The 22,329-nt window shown below is 62.9% G+C and overlaps 1 protein-coding gene across 2 annotated transcripts; it reads left to right on the plus strand.

The window, feature by feature from the left end:
* Positions 1-351: 351 nt before the first annotated feature.
* Positions 352-19,676, plus strand: GRK2 (G protein-coupled receptor kinase 2). Of its 2 annotated transcripts, none has more exons than XM_042904551.1 (21): positions 352-528; positions 10,791-10,867; positions 12,657-12,730; positions 12,843-12,944; positions 13,067-13,141; positions 13,267-13,328; positions 14,059-14,110; positions 14,385-14,476; positions 14,859-14,958; positions 15,053-15,131; positions 15,222-15,352; positions 15,641-15,735; positions 15,811-15,918; positions 16,118-16,184; positions 16,465-16,565; positions 17,103-17,169; positions 17,249-17,344; positions 17,586-17,748; positions 17,905-18,041; positions 18,152-18,265; positions 18,378-19,676. In XM_042904551.1, exons 1-21 carry the CDS (start codon positions 416-418, stop codon positions 18,540-18,542), a joined length of 2,070 nt encoding a protein of 689 aa, XP_042760485.1. In that variant the 5' UTR covers positions 352-415; the 3' UTR covers positions 18,543-19,676. The 2 variants fall into 2 exon arrangements, with proteins under 2 accessions (XP_042760485.1, XP_042760486.1); XM_042904552.1 differs by lacking the exon at positions 352-528 and adding an exon at positions 9,784-9,921.
* The last annotated feature ends 2,653 nt before the right edge of the window (positions 19,677-22,329 follow it).

Consider the following 22,329-nt stretch of genomic DNA (forward strand, 5'->3'; position numbering starts at 1 on the left):
GAGTCCGCGCGGCCAAGGGGGGTCAGGCTCGGGCCAGCCCGCGCGGCCTCCAGGGGGCGCCGCCGCCCGCCCGCCCGCCCGCCCGGCCCCTCGCGGGCTCGCTGGCGCTGTGCGCGGCAGGCGGGGCCGGAGGCGGCGGCGGCTCCGGGGCGCGGGCGGCGGCGGTGGCGGCGGCGGCGGCGGCGGCGGCGGCCCGACTGCAGTCCCGGCGGGAGCGGAGCGAGCCGGGGCCGGGCCCGAGCCGGCGCCATGGGGCGGCGCCGCCTGTGAGCCGCGGCGAGCGGAGCCGCGGGCGCCGAGCGGGGCCAGGCGGGCGGCGGCGCCCGAGGCCGACGGAGCGGCCGGGCCGGGGCCGAGCGCGCCGAGCGGAGCGGAGCCGAGCCGAGCGGCGGGAGAGGCCGCCGCCGCCGCCAAGATGGCGGACCTGGAGGCGGTGCTGGCCGATGTGAGCTACCTGATGGCCATGGAGAAGAGCAAGGCCACGCCGGCCGCGCGCGCCAGCAAGAAGATCCTGCTGCCCGAACCCAGGTGAGGCGGCCGCCGGCCGGGCCCGCTCCCCGAACCCGGAGCCCGCGCGGCCCCAGACCACCCCGCCGCTGGCCCCTGAACCCCCCCCCCCCCACCCCAGTGCCCCGTGCCCCGGCCACCGCTCGGGGCTCGGCCACCCCGACCCGACCCCGCGGCCCCAGGCCCAGTGCACCTGAACCCGGGGCTTCCCGGCCCCGCCGGCTCCCGGGGCCGCGCAGTGCCCCCTGCCCCACTGCCTCCCTTCCCTTCGTACACGCTGCCTGCCCTCGCCCCCGGCGGCCCCGCGCTCCTGCCTTCTCCCACAGGGGCCCCGTGCTGCCCTTCATGCCCCTCCCGGCAGCCCCTGGTCCCCGTGGGGTCCCCTCCTCTACCTGCCACCGGCCACCTGGCCTGACTACATCCCCCATCCCTTAGCTTTCCCGACTCCCGGCACCCCGCCTTGGGGCTGCAGCACCCCCACTCCTAGCCCCCTCTCTCTGGTCGACACTTGCGTGAGGTTTTGCGGGAGGTTTTGCGGGAGGCGGCAAGTCTTCCTGGTCTTCCCCCACCCATCGGGAGGGTCACTGGCTTGGGGTAGGGTTTAAGAGTGCTTTGGGGGCCGGGGTGGTGGTGGGGGGAGCAGGGTGTGGCGCGCGTGCCCCAGCCCAGCGGGGGAGACACCCGCCGCCCCTCTCCCCTCCGATGCCTCCTCTGGCGGCCCTGCGTGTGGTGTCCCGTGGCTGCTGTTTGCCAGAGGATATCCCGGCACCTCTGCAGCAGCTGGACCACGGCTGCCGCCTCTCCGTGAGACTATTGATGTCACCGCACCCGGTATCAAAGTTGAAACTGTTCAGGATGTAGGCACGTTCTCTTCAGGATACGGACCGTTGCTGAGGTTTGGCCAGCATTTTATGGCTTCTAGAGTGTTTTCCCCTTGCGTGAGCCGCACTGCAACCTGTCAGCAGGTAGGACAGGTACAGTTTAGTCTCCACCGCACGGGTGGGGGAGCAGAAGCCCCCGAGGTGAGCGGCTCGCCCTGTGTCACAGGTAGTCCCGGCTGGCGCCTCGCCACCAGATCGGGGCTTCTGGCTTCCACGTCCACGTCATGGCTACTGCTCAGGCCTGAGCCGGGGCCTGGCTGTTCTGCATCTGCGACAGCTGTGTGCCCACCATGATTGCTCATGCCTGAGAGCTGGCATGCTGGAAGCCTGGCTGGCCTGGGAACCTGGGCCTGTCCTAGCTGTCATGTGACTTTGGGCAAGTCCCTTCCCCTCCGCTTCTGGGCCTCGGTTTTCTCATCTGTGAAATGTGGGTAGCGTGAAATAAGGGTTGTGACCCCGTGGCGTCCTAAGCCTTTGAAGCAGAGCGCAAAGCTGTGGGGAGTGCCTTGGCTACCTCTCCAGCACCCTTCTCTGTGCCCTGTTCACTGGGTTTCGGATTGACTGAACACCAGGCCTGGGAGAGGAAAATTGGTCTGCATTTTGAAAAGGCCGTTAGGGCCCGTTTTTTCTAAGACATTTGCAATCAGATTTCTCAAAACAGGAACCAGGCTGACTGTCAGCTGGGGGCTGTCCAGGGAGCAGCGACAGTTAGAACAAAAATGAGTTCAGAAATGACAAAGCCACGAGGGAGGAAATGGGGGGGAGTCAGCCCCTGGGGCTCACAACGGCTCTCCTTGGTGGCTGCGGCCTCGAGACCCTCCTGCAGGTTGGGGCTCTGCAAAGTGTCAGGCAGAACCTTTTCTGGAACTCTCTGTGTTTGGGTAATCTCTCCCCAGAATGCATTGCTCCCGATGGGGCCCCGCCTTGGGTTGGCCCTGCAGGTGTTAGAACCCTGAGAAACGAGATGTTCCTCTTTTCCTGTCCCCTTTACCATCTGTGGTAGTGACGGTGCTGATAGGAACGATGGTGGAAATTATAACAATTTATTATTTATTATGACATCTGTCATCTCAGTTGATCCAAAAACCAACCTGTGAAGTTGGCACGGCCATGCCTCACATGTAAGCGGTTGCTCAGGAAATATCAGGACCGGGTGATGTCTGGAACCAGGCTGTGAGTTTTAGGGGAACAGCAGGAGACCAAGACCCAGGTGTCATGGCTTCTCACAGGGGGTCGCCATCCAGCAGCACAGCGTTGGACAGATGCACCACCGCTGTGAGATGGATAGAGGCTCTCGCAGCGCCCGTCGGTGCCCTGAGGCCAGGCCTCTCCTAATGGAGGACATGCCAGCCTTTGCTTTTATGCTTCGCACACCTGGTGGGTCGGATGCCTCCTGCCCTGGAAGGTCACGAAGACCGTGTCTTACATTTGCCTAGCGCTTCCCAGTTTGCAAGCTAGCTTTTACTCCAGCTGATTCTTTCCACAACTGTGGGAGAGCAGGGCCCCGAAGGTGGTATTCTCCCGTTTAATATTTGAAGCAACTGAGGCCCGGGAAGGGGAGGAGACTTAGTCCCAGGCGCGAGCTGGAATTTGAACTCAGGTCTCCGGACCCCCTGCTGTGCTTCATTTCCTCCACACAGCGCTGTACCCCCGCTGCTCTCCCGTCTGGCACCCCTCATCTGGGTCGCCGTGGTCTGGGGGTTGGCCTGGAAGCAGCGGGACACAAGGCCCGGCCCCTGCCCCGTCATCTGGGACAGAATGGAGCCGCTCTGACAAAGCTAGGACGCGGAAGAGGCAGCTCCTGCCTGGGGTCACGTCTTCCCCTCACCCACAAGGTCAGGGTCGGGAAGAATGGCCGTGGTTCGTCCATGACGAGATGCCATTTGGAGACGTTCCCACCTTGGGGTGGTCCGTCTTGGCAGCCTGCCTGCAGCTGGTGCCCAGGTTGTGGCTTGGCCGGGAGCTGGGGCTGGCATCAGCTCTGACTCGTCAGGGCTAGGAACAGGAGCTGTTGGGCAGGCACAGTGCCACTTTGAGTTGGCACAGGGTCCTCCCCTTCTGTCACCCTATAGAATCCGAGGGAACAGACCCATTTCTCGACCTCCTCATGGAAGGAGGCAGTGTTGTGTAGCCGGGAGACAGGAGACCCGGCTTGTGATGCTGCTGCGATCCCAGCATGTCCCTTTTCCTGACTGCACCTGTCTCCGTGTCCCCTTCAGTAAAGCCAGGGCCCGCCCCCCAGGGATGACCTCGCAGTGCTCCTTCAGCCCTCGGGCCTGTGGTCTGTGCTTCTCCCCGATGGAGCTGCTCTCCCTCCACCAGCAGCGGTCCTGTAATTACTGTCATTTGCTTAATATGACCACGGAGGCCGGGTGTAATTAATCTCTGGGCTCCTGGCTCAGGAGCCTCGCTCAGGTGGTCCCAGGAGATGCCCCTGCCCTCCCTGGTGACAGTAGCAGCCCCAGCAGCAGATTGTCGGAGCCGGGTGCCTCTTGCAGCCTCCCATTTTCTCAGCTCTTTCCTGGTCCCTCCCCCACCATGGATTTCCTCCTTCCTGCCCTTTTCTGGCTTCCCTGCCTCCCAGACCGGGCCACTCTTCCTCTGCTTCTTCGTTCCTGTTAACTCTTTGCCTCCAGGACTTCCTGCCCACGATTTGTATGGTGGGGGGGGCAGGGAAGGGGTGCAGGGGAAGCTTTCCTCCCTTCCTCCTCCACTTCTCCATCACCAGCAAAACGCTGTTTATTTCCAGCCTTTGTCCCTCACCCAGAACTTTCTACCCCAGCGGTAGCTCTCCTCCTCACTCCCACACCCCGCCAAACAAGGTGATCTTTTCAGCAGTCATTCCCTCTGGGCCTTTGAAGCCCCTCCTTTGCTCAGGAGTGGGTCTCTGGGACGTCTCTTCCCACCTGCGCTCCTCTCCAGGCCATGGGGTTTCGCATTTTTGCCATTAAGTTGCTTGCCCGCCCTCCCGCTGTTCCCTCAGTAAGTGGATTTGAAGGGAGCATGAGCATTATGGGTTGGAATCTGTGCAGGGGAATCTGGGCTCTGTCAAACCAGGAATAACGTGTCCTATTAATGCACGATCAATCCCTAGTAGTAAATTCCCGGTGACGTCAGGTGTAGGCACTCTGCAGCGGCGCTTCCTCCCCGCCCCGGGCACCCAGGGGCTGCGCGCGCACGGCTGGTGCTTCCAGGATATTCTGCTCCTGCCTCGGAGCAAACAGCCAACGCCAGGAGCACGTGAGAGTCTTTGAGGATCGCACAGCCTCCCTCACACCTGCCCCTTCCTCCTGTGGCCCCAAGGGGCCACTGTGCTCTGTTGGTCACATAAGACAGAGAGTTGTACTCAAGTTATCACTGATCTGTTTCAAGTAAGAGATACTGAAAATGACGTGTTTGGCTGCAGCTTTTTCTAAATAACATTCCTTCTCTGCATCTCTGCTGCCTCGAAGGGTAGCATCTGTGTTGGCAGAGGAGCAGGGTTTCAGAAGCGAGTTTTCTGGTGTAAAAGTGTTAGCAGCTCTGTCTCTGAGCGGGGCATTCTCTGACTCTGGAGGCCACCCAGGTCGGGGTGGACAGCCCCTTCCTGGGAACCACGGGCCACGGGGCCCCAGAACTTTGTTCTTGGTGCGTTTTAACATAATGGCAGTAAATTGCAGGGTGTGGTACTCAGGTCATGTTAGCATAGAAGCCGTGACATGTGACAAGGCCGCCAGAGAGCACCCTCCTCCCCCCCCCCCCCCCCCCCCCCCGCACATCCCGCAAGGAGCCACGTCGTGGCCACCGCACTGACTGTTGGGAGCCTGGGTGGCTTGGGCGTTTGCGTGGGGGGGGGGGGTGCTTGTGTGCGTGCCACCTAGTGCGCGTCTTTTTCTCTTCCCTGGGCTTGGCCTTTCCGGGTGGCCTTCAGGGTTGGTCTTTCCCACTTGGTATGCGGCCCTGTTCTCGAGCTGAGGACACTGAGCCCCAGGGCAAGTCATTGAGAAATATTAATAAGAAGCCCCAGAGGACTTCCTCCTCCTGCTGCCACCTCAGTGCCAGGTTTCCTGGAAATGCCACAGAGGAGCCGCTGCCACGGCCACAGCCTCTGCTCCGCTGGCTTGTTCACTGTCCTCTCCCAGAGCGTGGCTATTCAAGGCGTGGCCGTGCCAGACCCACCAGGCCCTGCCGCCCCCGTGCCATCCTGCACCGTCCTGGGCTTTCGCAACTCTGGCATCCCGGTGACACCCCGGCCTGCCAGGTGCCAGCCGAAGCTGCCCGTAGCCCGCCGGGCTCCCGGGAGAGATGCTACCCGCTGCCCACAGCACTGGCAGTGGACGGAGGGGGAGGCAGCCGGGGTACAAGTCCGGGGTCCTCTGCAGAGGTTGCAGGGGGAGGCCCCTGCCTGGCGAGTCGCCTTTTCTCGGGGAGAGTTGGACATTTTCTGGCTGCTGTCTCCATGTGGGATGCTGGGCAGGCCACTCAGCTTCTAGCCTAGATCTCCTCACCATCAAAACAAAACAAGCATGTCTGCCCCCAGCCCTTGCTGTCCCTCCTAGTCCGCACGAGCTGCCGTCTGTGACCCTGTGTGGGAGTCGTCTGTGAGGGCCAGGATCAGCCTCTGTGCCACAGAGCAAGGGACCTTGCCTTTCTTCTGAACCATGTGGTTCCAGAAGGCACCGGAAGTTCTCCCCCACAGCCCTCACCCCCTTCCTGCCTGCCTGCCGTCCTGTCACCCCTACCCACACTCCGGGCTGCGGGGGAGGACGCGCTCTCCCCCTCAGTGTCAGGCTTGGCCTGCTCCTGGGAGCAGCTGGGGCCAAAGCGAACAGCCCTGGCCGTAGGCCGCAGGGTCCGGCAGCTCCCTGCCAGACAGGGCAGGCCCTCCTGCCACGGGGCCCTTGCTGCTTCGTCAGCGGCTGGTATCAGGTTCTGCCCCCCCCCACCCCCCCCCACCCCCCCACCCCGGGTCCTCAGGCTGATGAGCATGAGTGTGTGAGGCTGGTCTGTGAGCCACTCACCTGGCCCCAGCCCTGGTCAGAGCTCGCCAGTCAGGAGGCCTGGCAGCAGGCGGCACCCTCTGAGGATGTGGGAGGGTGTGGGGCAAAGACCCAAACGAGACCAAACAGCTTATGATCATGTTCTAGAAGAGGTGCGGTCTGGGGGATCCCAGCGGGAGGGCTGCCTCCAGGAGGGGAGCTCTCACAGCAAGGCTGTCGTCTTAGGACAATTCTGCTGTGTCCTCTCAGGCTCTCTATTTTTTTATTTTATGTATTTATTTTATTTTTTTGAGAAATTTTTAAAAGTTTATTTATTTTGAGAGAGAGAGAGAGAGAGCGTGCATGCACACACACACACACACACACACACACACGCATGAGGTGGGGAGGGGCAGAGAGAGAGAGGAAGAGAGAATCGCAAGCAGGCTCTGCACTGACAGTGCAGAGCTGGACTCGGGCCTCGATCTCACGAACCGTGAGATCATGACCTGAAACCAAACCAAGAGTCGGTTGCTTAACCGACTGAGCCACCCAGGCGCCCCCTCTCGGGCTTTTCACCTGGCCAGCGCGGTGGTGACAGTTCAGAAATTTGTTGACGTCCTCATTTCACAAGTGGGCCAACTGGACGGTTAAAGTCTGTGACTTGGCCTGGCCTCCTCCACGGAGGGGACTTGGGGAGAGCCGTTTGGAACTCAGGCGTGGGTGTCCCCCTGACTGCAAGAGCCAAGGCAGCCAGGGGCCCTTCCCCAGAGAGACTGAGCGCCTGAGGGTCCTTCTGGCGGGGAGGATGCAGGCGTCTGGCTCTCCTGACAACCCAGAGTTGATCGGGGAGCCACGTGCTCCTGTATATCGGACTTGTTGGCCTGGGTGGGGGCAGAAATGCTGCTCTGGGCTCGTCGCCACCCTAGACTCTGCCAGTATCAGGGAGCGGGTGTTGCAGATGAAGGTGACCCAGCCCAGGAGGCCACCACTGCTGCCCGTGCCAGCCTGTATTTGCCACCCGGCGGGAATGTGCCCCATAACACGTTTTTCTAAACTACAGGCTCCCTTGGCCACCAGCCCCATGAGAACAGACAGGAAACCCTAATGCTGTCTCTTTGGGGGCCTTCCATTCAAGGCTATGCTCAGTCCAATCTTGTGTTTGGATGGGGGGGGGGTTGTTTATTTTATTTAGAAAACTTTTTTTTTTCTTTTTAAGGAAGAAAGTGAAGTGCTATGGGCTGGGAAGAGAGGCGTCCCATGCAGCTCCAGAGGGGGGAGGCGGGGTCTGGCCACCGGTGCCCCACTTTCTGCTCTCTCCTGGGCTGACCCCACAGCAGAGCCGCCGGGAAGGGAGAAGGCTGGGCTGCAGGCTGGCTCCCTCGTCCACGGGCCCTCGGGGAGAGGGCATTTCCCTGGAGGGTCCGGTTCCCAGCCGTTCTGGGGGTCACCGGGTCCTGTGATGGGAAGCGGGGGGTGTTCCCATCACGCTGCCTTCCCTAAGCTGCTGTCAGCCACGCTGGTTCCCAGGAAGCCAGTTTGGGGCTCAGGGGGGCTTCCCATCTGGACCTGAAGCATCTGGACATCATCCCTCTTGACTGCAACTGACCTCCATCTGACCACTCACCTCCGTGGGGGATTGACATTTTGTGATTCCCCCGCCCCCCACTTTGTTACCTTGTCCATCCCCTTCCATAGACCAAAATGTCCCCAAACACAGGATTTGGGTGCAGACATGGCGTGCCAAGAGCTGAGCCAAGGGGTGGTGAGGATCCAGCCTTCCTGTTCCACCTTACAGGTGAAATCCAGGCACTTGGCCCTTACGGAGCCCCAGGTTCCGAGCCCCTAACTCCTGGCTGCCTGGTCTCAAGACCCTGCCGGCCCTTCGCTGCCTTGCACTGGGCCCTGGCTGCTCTGCTGCACCCCAGCACGCCCCTGGCCTGCCCTCCTGTCCTCCAAAAAGGAGGTCCTAAGCTCTCCCTCAAAGGAAATGAGGGGCTCTGGTCTCTGGGCTGCAGGCCCCAGGGCAGGTGTCTCTAGTTTCTGCCGTGTGTGAGCACAGAGCGGGCCTTGGAATCAGGCCTCGCCTCCCGAGTGCCTGTGAGTCTCTGTGGGTCCCCTGGGGCTGGGGAGATGTGTTCTTGGTGGTGGCTGGTGGAAGTGAGCTGGCGTGTGACAGTCGGGAGGGGAGACGGTGGTGGCCTGGGTGAGGACCACATCCTGGCCTCGGAGCCCCTGTCCACTGCAGAGGGCATCCTTGCTTTCCTGAGGGAACCAGCTCTGAAGTGGCCACCACTTCGGCGTGGGGCCACCAAGCCACTGGCCCTCAGCTGGGAGCTCCGCTCTTGTTGGTTGGAGTCGCAGGATAGGGACACGGGAGGGCTGTCCTGGCCATCAGCACCCTTCTTGCTGTTGGAGGAGGTCACGGCATCTTCCAGCCTTCTAGGGTGGGGAAGCAGAGGAGGGAGTCATTTAGATAGCTCTGAATTCTCCTATGTTATCTTGCGTGGCCTTTCCTTGTGTGGCTCAAACTCGAGCGGAAGCCTGGGGGGAGTGGAGCCTGGGCTTCCGCTCAGACCGTCTCAGAAGGAGAGTGCTGAGCAGAAAAGGGCAGGAGTCCCCCCGCCTCCGAGCACAGGCCCAGCGGCTGGGCAGCGTCCGTGGGCCACACTGGCCCTGCCTGGAACGTTCTCACCTCAGACACCTCTCTCGTGGGCCAGACCATTGCAGGCCTGGCCTGCCGTCCCGCTGGCCTGGTCAACTCCTCTGCCTGCCCGATGGCCCGAGCCTGCTCGCACCCAGCCCTGTTTCTTCCCCTTCTTACTGGCCGTCCCTCTAGTGTCTCACTACTCGGGCTTCCTCCTGTGGGGCCTCCAGCGGACTCCGCCTTCCCCGGCTGAGCTTCCCAAGCGTCCCTAGCCGAGCTCCCTCCTGCCTGGGATAGCCTCTTGCTCACCTTGGCCGGGTCTTCCCCTGCTTGTCCCCACATCCACCCACCTGCCCTGGGCTTTGCCACCTGTTGACATCCTGTTTGCACGGAGGAACCCAGTGAAGTTCCTCCTCCACACAGCCTCTCGTGATGACCCAGAACACTCTTCCCTTCCTGAGTGGGTCCTGTCAGGCTTTGTCACACACTGTGTCATGTCTTAGAGCCACGCATGCGGAACTTTCCTGCCTGGAGGTCAGGGGTACGTGGTACCTTCCAGTAGAAAACGGCAGCAGACCCTGGTGACCCGCGCTGGGCTCCAAGAGGGATGCAGGGCCACAGAGCCCAGACTTTCTGATTCTGGTCCTCACCAGCTGCGACGTCTTTTGTCGGTGGACTGCCGGTGGCCCCACATATCCTAAGGGCCTTGTGAGCATTGCCTGGGCTCAGGTGTGACTGCGCAGCTTGGTCCCCGGTACAGGCAGCTAAGAGTGTTCCTCAGGAGCCTGAGCCAGTGGAGGCGTGACAGGCAGGCTGGCAGGGCTGGTGTACAGGTGACCCAGGAGCGGGGAGGAGGGGACGGCAAGGTCTGTCTCGGGAACAAAGGACAGCCCCGTGTCGCTTGCCCAGACAGCCCTTGGTGTTGAAGGTGAGCTTTCCGGGTGGGGACCGTTGGGTTGGGCTTTCCATGGTCGCAACGGCCAGCCTCTCCCTTGCTGCCCTCCCAAGCAACCCAGGGACAGAGGGGCATGTTTCTAATTCAGATGTTAGGAACACAGGAGCTGGGGCTTGGTTTTTGTTTCGTCTTGCTATTACTGTGTAAAAAACCTGAGATATAATTCACATAACATAAAATTCATCATTTTAAAGAGTGCGGCCCAGTGGGTTTTAGTACAACTCTCAACCTACCTAATTGGGCAGCTCTCACCCTAATTCCAGAACATTTCCATCACCCCCAAGAAGAAACCCCCTACCTGTTGGCAGTCACTCCTCTTCTGTGCCCCAGCCCCTGGCACCCACTAATCTGCTCTCTGTCTCTGTAGATTTGCCTGTTCTGGACATGCGACGTAAGTGGCGTCATAGAACTGGGGGCCTTTTGTGACTCTCTTTTTTCGTCTCGCTGCGTGCTAGGGTTCATCCATGTCGTAGCATTTCCGTATATCAGTGCTTTGTCCCACCTTATGGCCGAGCAGTATTCCGTGGTAAGGATAGGCCCCATTTTGGTTACCCATCATCTGCTGATGGTGAGGCCCGGCTTTTGAGGTTTGGCCAGGTTCCCGAAGCCAGCATGAGGCAGTACTGGGACCGGACTTCTGAGCAGCCACCTGCTGGCCACCCTAGCTTTTGGGGACAGAGCCCAGGTGGGCAGGCCCGGACTGGCAGTTTGCCTTCTTGGAGGGAACGGTGACATTCTGGATCCCGGGGGGAAGAGGCAGGGCCAGCAGGCCTGGCGGGAGCCCTGGGGGCTCCGGCTCACTGAGGGCACCCCCCCGCCCCGCCCCCCCCGCTGTCTTTCAGCATCCGAAGCGTCATGCAGAAGTACCTGGAAGACCGGGGCGAGGTGACCTTTGAGAAGATCTTCTCCCAGAAGCTGGGTGAGTACGAGGTCTGCCAGCCCCAAGGACTTCCCGCCACCGTCCAGCTGCCCCGGGCCTGGGGCGAGGGGGCAGAAGGACCCTGAGGCCGCTCTCCTGCCCCCACCCCAGCCGGCTGGCCTCTGTTCCCTCCCTGGAGCTCTGGCCTCCCATCTGATGGGGCAGGGTTGGGTTGTGACGGGAGCATCCCCCCGGGATGGTGACCCACTGTGCCTCCCAGCCCCTGGCGGTCAGCCCTGGGAGCCCCGTGAAGGGGGTGGGGGCCCAGCAGTCTTCCAGGGCGGCCGGGGAAGTTCCTCCTTTGGGTTTTTGTTTTTGAGAGTTGCAGCTTCCCCTTGGCGCAGGCACAGCTGCTGCGGGCCGTTGGTAGAGCTGACAGGAAGGGGCGGGGCCCTTCCTGTGGCGCCTGCCGAGCTGTGGTCTCCCGCCCCCGCCCCCATGGGCCCTCTTTGAGAGCAACCTGCTTCAGCGGCCCCTCGAGCCTCCTCCTCCTCCAGTGCCCTGGTTTTACAGTGCCGCTGCTGCAGCACTGGCCCACGGGGCGAGGTTGGGTTGGGGTGGTGTGGTTCCCGGGAAGCAGGCTTCAGGCACACACAGCTCTGGTTCGGCCTTCCCGAGAGGAGAGCAGGATCTCAGCTCTGAAGTGGGAGTGGCCTGGGCCTGGCCTGGCAGGACCAGGCATTGGAAGTCAGTGTTGGGGAGCCAGTGCGTCAAAAAGCACAGCTTGGGTCGGCCCCCTGCCTGTGCTGTGTGACCTTGGGCGCGTGGCTTTACCTCTCTGAGCCTGTTGGTGTCCTCACCTAGGAATTAGGACTCAGAAGCCTTGCTGCCCGGGACTGTTGGAAGGCCAGATGAGTTGGCCTCAGTGAAAGCCCCTTGCCCACTGGGAAACCCAGGTCACGAGTGACTCGAAGGCCAGGCCGCCTTTACCAGGAGTGACGGCTGTGTGCTGTGCCGGAGGTGTCCAGGCAGTGCCCCCAAAGAGGCATGGAAGCTATCTAGTGCGAGGCTGGTCACCCATGTCAGGCTGGAGGGAATGGGGACTGCCCTTACTTCCCCCTTGCTCTCCAGGGCTGCTCTGGGGCCGGGCCTCGGGCCCCCATTCCCTGGGAGGGGTGAGGCCTGGGAGCCCTTCCCATAGCTTGTCCCGCCTCTTACTTTCCCCAGTGGCCTCGTGCCCTTCGAGGCCCCACCCCCTGGCCTGTCTTTCCCAGCGCCTCCCAGCGGGTAGTAGAGCCGAACCTTCTACTGACAGGCCTCCGCCGGTGGCCCACCTGACAGGCCTCCGCCGGTGTGTTTCTGCAGCTGTTCCTCAGGGCTGCTGTGAGAATCGGCCAGATACAGCGGGGGCACGATATGGGGCGTCCGGGGAGAGGGACGTGGGTCCCTTGGGAGGCTGCCCTCCTCCTGCCCGCCATGCTCTGGCCTGACCCAGGTGGCTCTGCACCCACACAGCCCGCCCAGTGGGGTGCGGTGCAGGCCCTAGACGGCAGGGAGAGGGCGGGGAGCCGGAGTCAGCCTCTGCTTCGCCAGAGCGCCCGGAGCACCCATCACGTTCCAGCTGACATCTGGGGTTCTGGGAGACGGGCACCCCTCAACCCGAAACTGAGAATCTTCAGCTGGTGACAGCTTTGGGGGCCGCCTCGTCCTGTCCCTGCCTGGGGCAGAGACCACCTCGGCTGTCTCCTTGGCCAGTTCTGCCCAGGGAGCCCCAAGCCCACGCCGCCCGCCCTGATGGGAAGGTCAGAGAGGGGCGTGGCCCCGTGTGACCCAACACACTTGCTTTCAGGGTACCTGCTCTTCCGAGACTTCTGCCTGAAACACCTAGAGGAGGCCAAGCCGTTGGTGGAGTTCTATGAGGAGGTGAGGCCCCCGCTGCCTGCAGAGAGGGGAGAAGGTTGGGCTGCTTTCATTCAGTCTCTAAGATGCCTGCTATTGGTGCCTCTGTGTCACCCGTGGGGATCTTGTCCTCTAGATCAAGAAATACGAGAAGCTGGAGACAGAGGAGGAGCGCTTGGCTCGCAGCCGGGAGGTCTTCGACACCTACATCATGAAGGAGCTGCTGGCCTGCTCACACGTGAGTGCCGCGGCCAGCCCGTCCCTAGGTCTAGACCCCAGCGCCGGCCCAGAGCGGCCTGGGGTGTGGGCAGGGATGCAGGGGCCCTGCAGAGGATTCACAGCCACCTCTGTCTTCTGCAGCCCTTCTCGAAAAGTGCCACTGAGCACGTCCAGGGCCACCTGGTGAAGAAGCAGGTTCCTCCGGATCTCTTCCAGGTGCGTGCTGGGCTTATCCCCGCTGCCTCCCTGCCCAGCCGGGGGCACCCTGGGACCGTTGAGGTCACGGAGCCTGGCCGGCTCCCAGTCTGGCTCAGTCACCAACCTCCAGCTTCTCCCCTTAGCCATACATTGAAGAGATTTGTCAGAACCTCCGAGGGGATGTGTTCCAGAAATTCATCGAGAGGTGAGAGCAGAGCATATGCGGGAGGGGCAGGGGAGGAAGAGGCAGCTCTGAGAAGGGGTGTGGATGGTGTGGAGGAGAGAATCCAGGCAGGCGGGTGCCTGGGCCCCGCCAACGGCCCCATGCAGGGACTCCTGAGAAGTGGGACAGGCTCCTAGCCACCACCTCCTCCACAGTCCCACCCTGTCCTTCTTAGTGCCAGGCATCTCCGAGCCCCAGGGGATTCTCCGGGGTGTGAAGGACCACCTAAGTGTCATTCCTTCTCATGGACTGTTGAGCACCTTGCTGGGCCCATCTATGCTGAGAAGCGTCAGGGTGGCACAAAAGGACACACCGTCCTCTTCTGTGGCCCCCGTGGCCAGAGCTGGCCTGGTGGGTGGGAGTTGCAGGCAGATTTCAGCGTAATGTGAGCAACAGCTTTCTTAGGGTCCCAGCTGCCAGGCAACGGAGGGGGAGTGTCACAGGGGTGAGTGCTGCGTCACTAGAGGTGTACAAGCAGGGATGAGATGAGCATTGTCAGCGATACAGTGGGAGGAAGTCCAGGTCAGACCGGAGGTCCTCTTTTCTAAGCTTATCTGAAACCCACTTGGGCCAGCGCTACTCCCGGGAGTCCAGGAGAGGACAGCTGAGGTTCGGGACCCCAGACAATGGCAGTGGTGTGGGGTAGGCTCGCACCCAGCATCATTTTGCCCACTTTCTGAAGTTCATCTGAGCCCTGGTTCTTCTCTTACAGCGATAAATTCACACGATTTTGCCAGTGGAAGAATGTGGAGCTCAACATCCATGTGAGTGGGCCGGGTGGGCATGGAAGACTGCTCCCTCCCTTCCACCCTTCCCAGGGAGCTGGGCACCGAAGCTCGGCCAGGGCTGGGCGGGTCAGGGGAGCCTGCCCTTCAGCCCCCAGGGCGGTGGCTGTGGGCTCGGTGCCAGGATCCCAGTGAGGGTGGCTCAGGGCAGGTAAGTGCATGGCGAGGGTGGTCCCGGGCCTGGGACTGGCCCCCCCGCTGCCTGGGTGTCCCTGCCCTGGGTGCTCTGACCTTGCTTGTTGCCGCCCCACAGCTGACCATGAACGACTTCAGCGTGCACCGCATCATCGGACGAGGGGGCTTCGGCGAGGTCTATGGGTGCCGGAAGGCCGACACGGGCAAGATGTGAGCGCCAGCTCAGCCGGTGTCGAGTGGGATGCCTGAGGGAGGGGAGGGCCCCCTGGGGGTGTGCATGGAAGAGCCGTGAGGGGATCGGAGCCCCCAGGTCCTACGCGGGCAGGTCTCTGCAGAGGCTACTGTCTCCCCCCTTTCCGTGTTGGTGCTGCCGCCCCCCACAGGCCCCCAGAGGCCCCGCCTCACCAGTACTCTCTCCTGCCTTCTGTCTTGCCTCGTCTCAGTGTCCAGTTCTCACCGCAAGAGCCCTGAGGGCTTGCCCCCCCGCCCCGCCCCCCATGGACCGCCCCCCCAGACACAGCCCTGGGCTCTGCGCTGAAGGTGCGTGTGGACTGACTGACCAGCCAGCGCCCCCCGCCCCCCTTCCCACCAGGTACGCCATGAAGTGTCTGGATAAGAAGCGCATCAAGATGAAGCAGGGGGAGACCCTGGCCCTGAACGAGCGCATCATGCTGTCCCTCGTCAGCACTGGGGTGAGCCAGGAGGGCCCGGGCGGGTCACTGCAGCAGCCTCAGGTCCCGGAACCGTGCGCGGCCTCTGCTGACCTGGCCTCCCATGCCCTCCCAGGACTGCCCGTTCATCGTGTGCATGTCGTACGCATTCCACACGCCGGACAAGCTCAGCTTCATCCTCGATCTCATGAACGGTGAGTGCGCGGCCTGGCCCCCCGGTGGGCCGCGGGGCTGGAGGCTGGGACGGGCAGCTGAGCGCCACCCTGCGGGGCTGCCTCCCTCAGGCGGGGACCTGCACTACCACCTGTCCCAGCACGGGGTTTTCTCCGAGGCCGACATGCGCTTCTACGCGGCCGAGATCATCCTGGGCCTGGAGCACATGCACAACCGCTTCGTTGTCTATCGGGACCTGAAGGTGAGGCTCTGCACCCCCCTCCCCTCCGCGCCACTGGCCCGCCTGGCCCACAGCGGTGGCGTTCTGGGACAGAGTCGGCTGGCTGCTCCCTTCTTCACCGGCCCCCCTACCCAGCCATTTTCTGGACTCCAGTTGCAACTGGGGAAAGGAGGGGAAGACCCCACCCGGGGCCTTGTCCCTGGACACCCACAACACTCCAGGGTGAGGACAGTGACCTAGCTGGCCTCTTGCCTGGCCAGGCCCTGTCCTGAGTCACCCTTGAGGCTGCTCACTGGGCTTCCCCCACAGCCAGCCAACATCCTTCTGGACGAGCACGGTCACGTGCGCATCTCAGACCTCGGCCTGGCCTGCGACTTCTCCAAGAAGAAGCCCCACGCCAGCGTGTGAGTGCCTGGCCCCCCCACTCTCCCTTCCCGCACCCTCCGCCAGACCCTCTCATGGCCTCCTTGCTCCCACAGGGGCACCCACGGGTACATGGCCCCTGAGGTCCTGCAGAAGGGCGTGGCCTACGATAGCAGCGCTGACTGGTTCTCCCTGGGCTGCATGCTTTTCAAGTTGCTGCGGGGGTGAGTGGGCCCTCCCCGGCCGGCGGGTGGGACGGGACAGGGAAGAGCTCATCCCTAGTCCAGGTAGGTGTCTAGGGGAGGGGGGCTACAGCTGCCTGGGTGTCAGGGCGGCACCATCCCTGGCTTTGGGTGAGGATCATTGTCGCTCCCTGCCTCGGTTTCCCCATTCCTATCCTCTGACCTTGTGCTTCTTGCCCAGGCACAGCCCCTTTCGGCAGCACAAGACCAAAGATAAGCACGAGATTGACCGCATGACATTGACGATGGTGAGTGTAGGGAGGCTGGGTGGAGTCCATGGGGGGCGGTCACCGTGGGGATGGGGTCTCCTGTGCGTGTCAGGGTCATGGATTCTTGGTTCTCACCAAATAACAACAAACTTGGGCCACTCATCCTTACTCTGGCCTCCTGCCCCAGAGGCTTCCCATCCCTGTGTTGTCAGAACAAATGTGCCCGTTGGGGCAAATGAGGAAGCTGGGCCCTGTCTTTCCCTGTGCCGGGGGCCAGGTCCCATCCTCGGACCCTGCCAGTGTCCACTCCTCCCCGCAGGCTGTGGAGCTGCCCGACTCCTTCTCCCCCGAGCTCCGTTCCTTGCTGGAGGGGCTGCTGCAGAGGGATGTCAACCGGAGACTGGGCTGCCTGGGTCGAGGGTGAGTGCCCGGGACCAGGGCCAACTGTCTCAGGCCCTCCCTCCCAGGCCCTGGGTATTTGGGCATGCTGCTAGGCTAGCCTGAGGATGAGGGCTGTGTCCCGTCACTGGAGCCCCCTCCTGGTGCCAGCCTCTTTTGAGGGGTTCACGGGTTGGGAGATGGCCAGCCCCATCCAGTGTTCTCAGGGGACGGGGCTGCCTGGCGCACAGCTGCCGGAGCTGCTGGGGGACCGGCTTCCAGAAGGGCCCCTGTAACAAACGCGGCGATGATAATGATGAGGGCAACAGCTTTTTGTGTTTATTAAGCATTTACTAAGTTGTTGGGCACGATGTCGCAAGACTTACAAATGTGAAAACTCCCAACGGCCCTATGATGTGGGAACCGTTCTCCCCATTTTCGAGATGAGGAAACAGGCTGAGGTTTAAGGAACCTTCCCGGGGTGGCAGAGCCAGAGAATGGCTGTAGCAGGAGTTAGCCTGGGCCACCTGCTCCGGCGCCCAGGCTTCGCCCCGCCTGATGACCCACATCCCCCCACAGGGCCCAGGAGGTAAAGGAGAGCCCCTTCTTCCGCTCCTTGGACTGGCAAATGGTCTTCTTGCAGAAGGTACCAGCCTGGGGCAGGGCCAGGCGGGCGCCCTGTTGCCCCTGCCTGGTGCTGATGCCCCGCCTGTGCTCTGCTGCAGTACCCTCCCCCGCTGATCCCCCCTCGAGGGGAGGTGAACGCTGCTGACGCCTTCGACATTGGCTCCTTTGACGAGGAGGACACAAAAGGAATCAAGGTACCGGGCCCGGCCTGGCCTCTCACATGAGCCCTGATCCTGGCCTGCAGGGCTCTGTCAGCCGCTGGGCCTCAGGCTCCGCCTCCCCAAACGTGCCTGGGAGGGTGGGGGGCCGTGTGAGACCAGACCCCCCCCCCCCCCCCCCCCCCCCCCCCCCCCCGCCCTCCCTGCCTGGGAGCCCTGGGGCTGGGCAGGCCTGTGGCTGATGGATGGATGTCCCTGCCCCGTCTACTCGCTGAAGTTGCTGGACAGTGACCAGGAACTCTACCGCAACTTCCCCCTCACCATCTCGGAGCGGTGGCAGCAGGAGGTGGCGGAGACGGTCTTCGACACCATCAATGCCGAGACCGACCGGCTGGAGGCCCGCAAGAAAACCAAAAACAAGCAGTTGGGCCACGAGGAAGGTGAGGGTTCGTAGCTGCCGTGGGCGCCCACCGGGCAGCTTGGAGATGAGAAATCGGCTCAGGCTTCGGAAGGCCACCGAGGCCAGCGGGTGGCCGAGCCCAGGATCCGGCCCCGGGCGGGCCGGGCTGAGCGCGCCTCTCACTCTCTCGCGGCAGACTACGCCCTGGGCAAGGACTGCATCATGCATGGCTACATGGCCAAGATGGGCAACCCCTTCCTGACGCAGTGGCAGAGGCGGTACTTCTACTTGTTCCCCAACCGGCTGGAGTGGCGGGGCGAGGGCGAGGCCCCGGTAAGGAGCGGGCCGGAGCCCGCGGGCGCCGGAGGCGGGGTGAGTGCCCGGGCCGCCAGCCCGCGCCGCATCCTCACCGCCCCTGCCCGCCCCTCCCGCCCGCCCTGCAGCAGAGCCTGCTGACCATGGAGGAGATCCAGTCTGTGGAGGAGACGCAGATCAAGGAGCGGAAGTGCCTCCTTCTCAAGATCCGCGGCGGCAAACAGTTTGTGCTGCAGTGCGACGTGAGTGGGGCCAGGGGCCGGCGGCGGGGGGTGGGGCGGGCTGGGAAGGGAGCCTCGGGCACCCAGGCCCCCCCACCCCCACCCCCCGGCTGACGGCCCCGGGTGCCCGCAGAGCGACCCTGAGCTGGTGCAGTGGAAGAAGGAGCTTCGGGACGCGTACCGCGAGGCCCAGCAGCTGGTGCAGCGCGTGCCCAAGATGAAGAACAAGCCGCGCTCGCCCGTGGTGGAGCTGAGCAAGGTGCCGCTGGTCCAGCGCGGCAGTGCCAACGGCCTCTGACCCGCCCGCCTTTTATAAACCTCTAATTTATTTTGTCGAATTTTTATTATTTGTTTTCCCGCAAAGCGGAAAAGGTTTTATTTTGTAATTATTGTGATTTCCTGTGGCCCCAGCCTGGCCCAGCCCCCAGGGGGGGCCCGCTTGCCTTGGCTCCTGCTGCCACCGACCCAGCCACTGTCCGGCCGCCCTCAGCCCCGACCCTCCAGGGGCCTCCCCTCCCAGTGTCTTCCTGTGGGTGGGAGCAGGGGGCGGGGGGGGGGGGGAGCAGCAGCCCCTGCAGCCCTCCTGGCCCTTCTCCAGGGACGATGCCGCACCGCGTTGTGTCCCCTCAGGCTCTGTGCCCACAGCACAGCGGGGTGGCCCAGCGTCCCCCACCCCAGGGGAGGCCTCAGCACAGGGATACTACTTGAATTTTCCCACCGAAGCCCCTCCTGTGACAGGGGCACAGTCCTGCACTGTCCTGTCCTCCAGCCAGTCGGTGGAGGAGGGGCCCATTATCTCCCTGACCCCAGGGCCCGGCCACAGTGACTCGAGCTCTTGTGCCCCTGCCCAGGAAGAGCCCCTGTATCACTGGCCGCCTCCATTCCCACATTGCCTGGACACTGAGGGACTCTGGCATTGGCAGCAGGTGCGGCTGCCCTCCCTGCGGTCCCCCCCTCCCTCCCCCGCCGAGCGCCCGGGCTCAGGGACCACAGAAAGGCAGCTGTGGGTTGTGTCACACTGGCCTAGCCTGGCCCTGAGGTCCCCCGCCCCCCCTGGGCTGGGCGAGGCCTCATCTGCCCGGGACCATAGGTGGCCAGCCTTGACGGGCTGGGCAGCACAGTGAGAGGGGCCAGGCGGGGCCAGCCCTCGCCACCCTGGGCTGGTCAGTGTGCCCCCCCCCCCCCGGGCTGTCCAGCCCCATAGCCCCACGTCCCGTCAGTGCCACTGCCCACAGGGCGCCACCCCGCCCGCCGCATGCCCCCTTGTGCCAGTCGCGCTGCCGTGTGTGGTGTCGCGCCCCCTCCCCCTGGGGCTGGGTTGGTGCACCCTCCCTTCCCATCTACTCCCGGGGGCGCTCCTTTGCCGATTTTTGAATGTGATTTTAAAGAGTGAAAAATGAGACTATGCGTTTTTATAAAAAATGGTGCCTGACTTGACCGTGTCCGATTCTTTTGTGCCCAGTGACCATTTTCAGCCGCCGCTGGGCTAGGGCCTGAGGGGAGAGGGTATTGGTGGGGCCAGGTCCCCTCTGCTGCCACAGCGGGCATCAGGGCCAGCCTGCCTTGGCCCAGTCCCTCCCCGGGGTAGGGCGGGGGGCTCCACGCCTCCTCTCCCGCCCCACCGGCTCATCCTCCCACACAAGGGGAAGCAGGAAGAGGGGCTTGGTGTCACATCTGGACTGATCGGCCGAGCACCTCAGCTCGCCAGGCATTGTGCTGAGGACACCCTTCGGGCAGTCAAGCACCTCTGCCCTTGGGGTCACGCAGTAGCCTCTGGGCCCTTAGACCGCTCTGGCTTTGGCCTTCCCTCTTGCCCCGCTGTGCAGCCCCCCAGTAGGGGTTCCTGCGGCCTGAGGGATTCCCTAGCATTTGGTCTCTACCCGGAGGCTCTGCTCAACCTCATTTTCCCCACATACTTGCCCTACAGGCCCCTGTGTGGTGATGCTGGTTGCTGCCCCTTGCGTGCTGGACTCTGCTGGGCAGGGCTGAGGGGCCCACAGCCAGAGCACAGCACGGCAGGTGGAGAAGGAAGGCTGCTGGGGGTAGAGGCTGAGACTTGGGAGGGAAAGGCCTTTGAGCTAGGCCTGCAGCACTGGGGTGGGGTGTTGGGGAGGATGTTCCCGATGGAGGAAACGGCCAGGCAGTCAGGAATGCCTCAGGTTGGTAGGAGCACTGTGGGAAGGAGCCAGCCCGGGAGGCCCTGAACACTAGGCTAATCCTGGCCCAGAGCCCAGCGTGCACTTAGTGATGAAGTTGGAAATGGACGTGGGGTCTGAACTTGGCTAGGCTCTGGGAAGTCCCTTGAAGGCTCTGGACAAGCTGCATGATGAGGGCCGGCTGTAGAACAAGTCACTGATTTCCCAGCACATGATGCATGGAGGGAGGCAAAGGATAGGAGGCAGGGAGGCCAGATGGGAAGAACATTGCCCACCAGGAATGGGCTGCACTTGGGGACGAGAGAGGTAGGAGTCTGAAAGGGCACACAGGGAGGTCTGGGGCATGCTCAGCCTTAAAACAGGCAGTGAGTGCAGCCTGGGGAAAGAGGGTGAATGTGACCAGATCTGGTTTTAGTAATGCTAATGGGATAGCATGGGACACCAGGCATAGAGATGTCCCATGAGAGTCCCATGATGACTGATGAAATGCAGTCCTCCGGGTGGCATCAGGGTGATTAGAAACAGGCTTTCAGGTAGGGAGAAAGAAGCCCGACTTGGGGGTTGAGAGGGAGAAGGGGTCCTGGAAAAGGGTTGAGAAGACAACGGAATTAGGATTCACAGGCTGGTGGGGAGTTGTGTTCAAGACTGCAGAAATCAGGAGAGGCTGGGCCTGAGAAGTGCTGTTAGATTTGGGTTGAAAAGGTTGGGAGAGGGAGGAGCCCCTTTCAAAAAAAGTGGAGGTGAGAGAGGGCTGCAGCGGGGTGGCCAGCAGGGCCTGATGTAGAGTTCCGGACCTTCAGACGCCTTTGAACTGCTAGAGAAGCAAGGACATCACAGTGACCCGACAATACCACAGGGTGGGGTGGCCAAGTGATCCCAGATAGCACAGGAGCCACCTGGCCCCAGTGAGAGGGCAGGGTGAAAATGGCAACCTGACCCTCCCAGCCCAGAGATTCAGCTCAAACTTCTAGGTTAAAATACGTAGTCAGTCATTTTACAAACCGGGAGACTGAGACCAGAGGATCAGCCTTGGCCAAGCCTGGCGGCTGCCTCACCATCCACCAACACCAGATCCCAGCCTAAGTCTAGGGTAACAGTGCCAGAGTTCAGGCAGCTAGCTGAGGCCTGCACCCTAGTTCCGGTGTGGGTTGAGGGACCGGCCCTGATTTCGAAACTCTCCTTCCTTTCCTGACACTGGCAGCAAAGTGCAGCCTCTGCAAAAGGGATCTGTGCGGTGGGTGAAGGCAGCCATTTACGGTGGGCAGTCCACCAGGAGAGGTCTGACTCCAGCCAGGCCCACTGCCCCCACTCCCCAGTACTCTCATCCCTGACTGCGGTGCCCCCGCGGGGCGTCTCCCCGCATGGCTGGGCCCAGCCCATGGTGTGGCGACCACTAAACACTGGCCTAGGTCCCTGGGGAAGGTGCTTTACGCTAAGCTGGCCAGCAGTTAGGGACATCTCGGAGGCGACGGCAAAGGGAGCCAGGCTCCCCCAGCTCACCCGCCCTTACAGGCATAGTCGGTACCCGCGGCGGGTAGGAAAACCCGGGAACCGGCGGACGGCAGCGGGAGAAACGCAGATAACCCAAGGACAGAAGGACCACTGCCCGCTGAGCACGCACGCGCACATGCGTGCGCACGTCCCGGGGGCCCAAGCTCCGCCCCTGATTGAACCGCCCCGCCCCCGGACTCCCTCCTTCCTTTTCCGGACCCGCAACCCGGGTCTGAGCTGGACCTGGGGCGCCCCCTGCAGGCTGAGGGCGGAGCCGTAGTCAGGCCCAGCCCGCCAGCCCGCCAGCCCGCCCCTCGCAGACCCAGGCCCGGCTGAGGCCAGGGTCCCGCAGACGCGGGCCCCGGCTCCTTCCCCGGCGCGCGCGGCTGCCAAGGCGACTGGGCAGCGCCCCCCCCCTCCCGCCGGCCCCCCGCGCGC

The sequence above is a fragment of the Panthera leo genome, chromosome D1, assembly GCF_018350215.1.
Source record: "Panthera leo isolate Ple1 chromosome D1, P.leo_Ple1_pat1.1, whole genome shotgun sequence".
NCBI classification, from domain to species: domain Eukaryota; kingdom Metazoa; phylum Chordata; class Mammalia; order Carnivora; family Felidae; genus Panthera; species Panthera leo.

Bases quoted from the DNA above. Each gene is read 5' to 3' on its own strand.
- GRK2 (XM_042904551.1), top strand. From the start codon at position 416: ATGGCGGACCTGGAGGCGGTGCTGGCCGATGTGAGCTACCTGATGGCC. The intron at 12,731-12,842 runs GTGAGGCCCCCG...CTTGTCCTCTAG, and splicing joins TGGTGGAGTTCTATGAGGAG to ATCAAGAAATACGAGAAGCT. The intron at 17,170-17,248 runs GTACCAGCCTGG...GCTCTGCTGCAG, and splicing joins AAATGGTCTTCTTGCAGAAG to TACCCTCCCCCGCTGATCCC.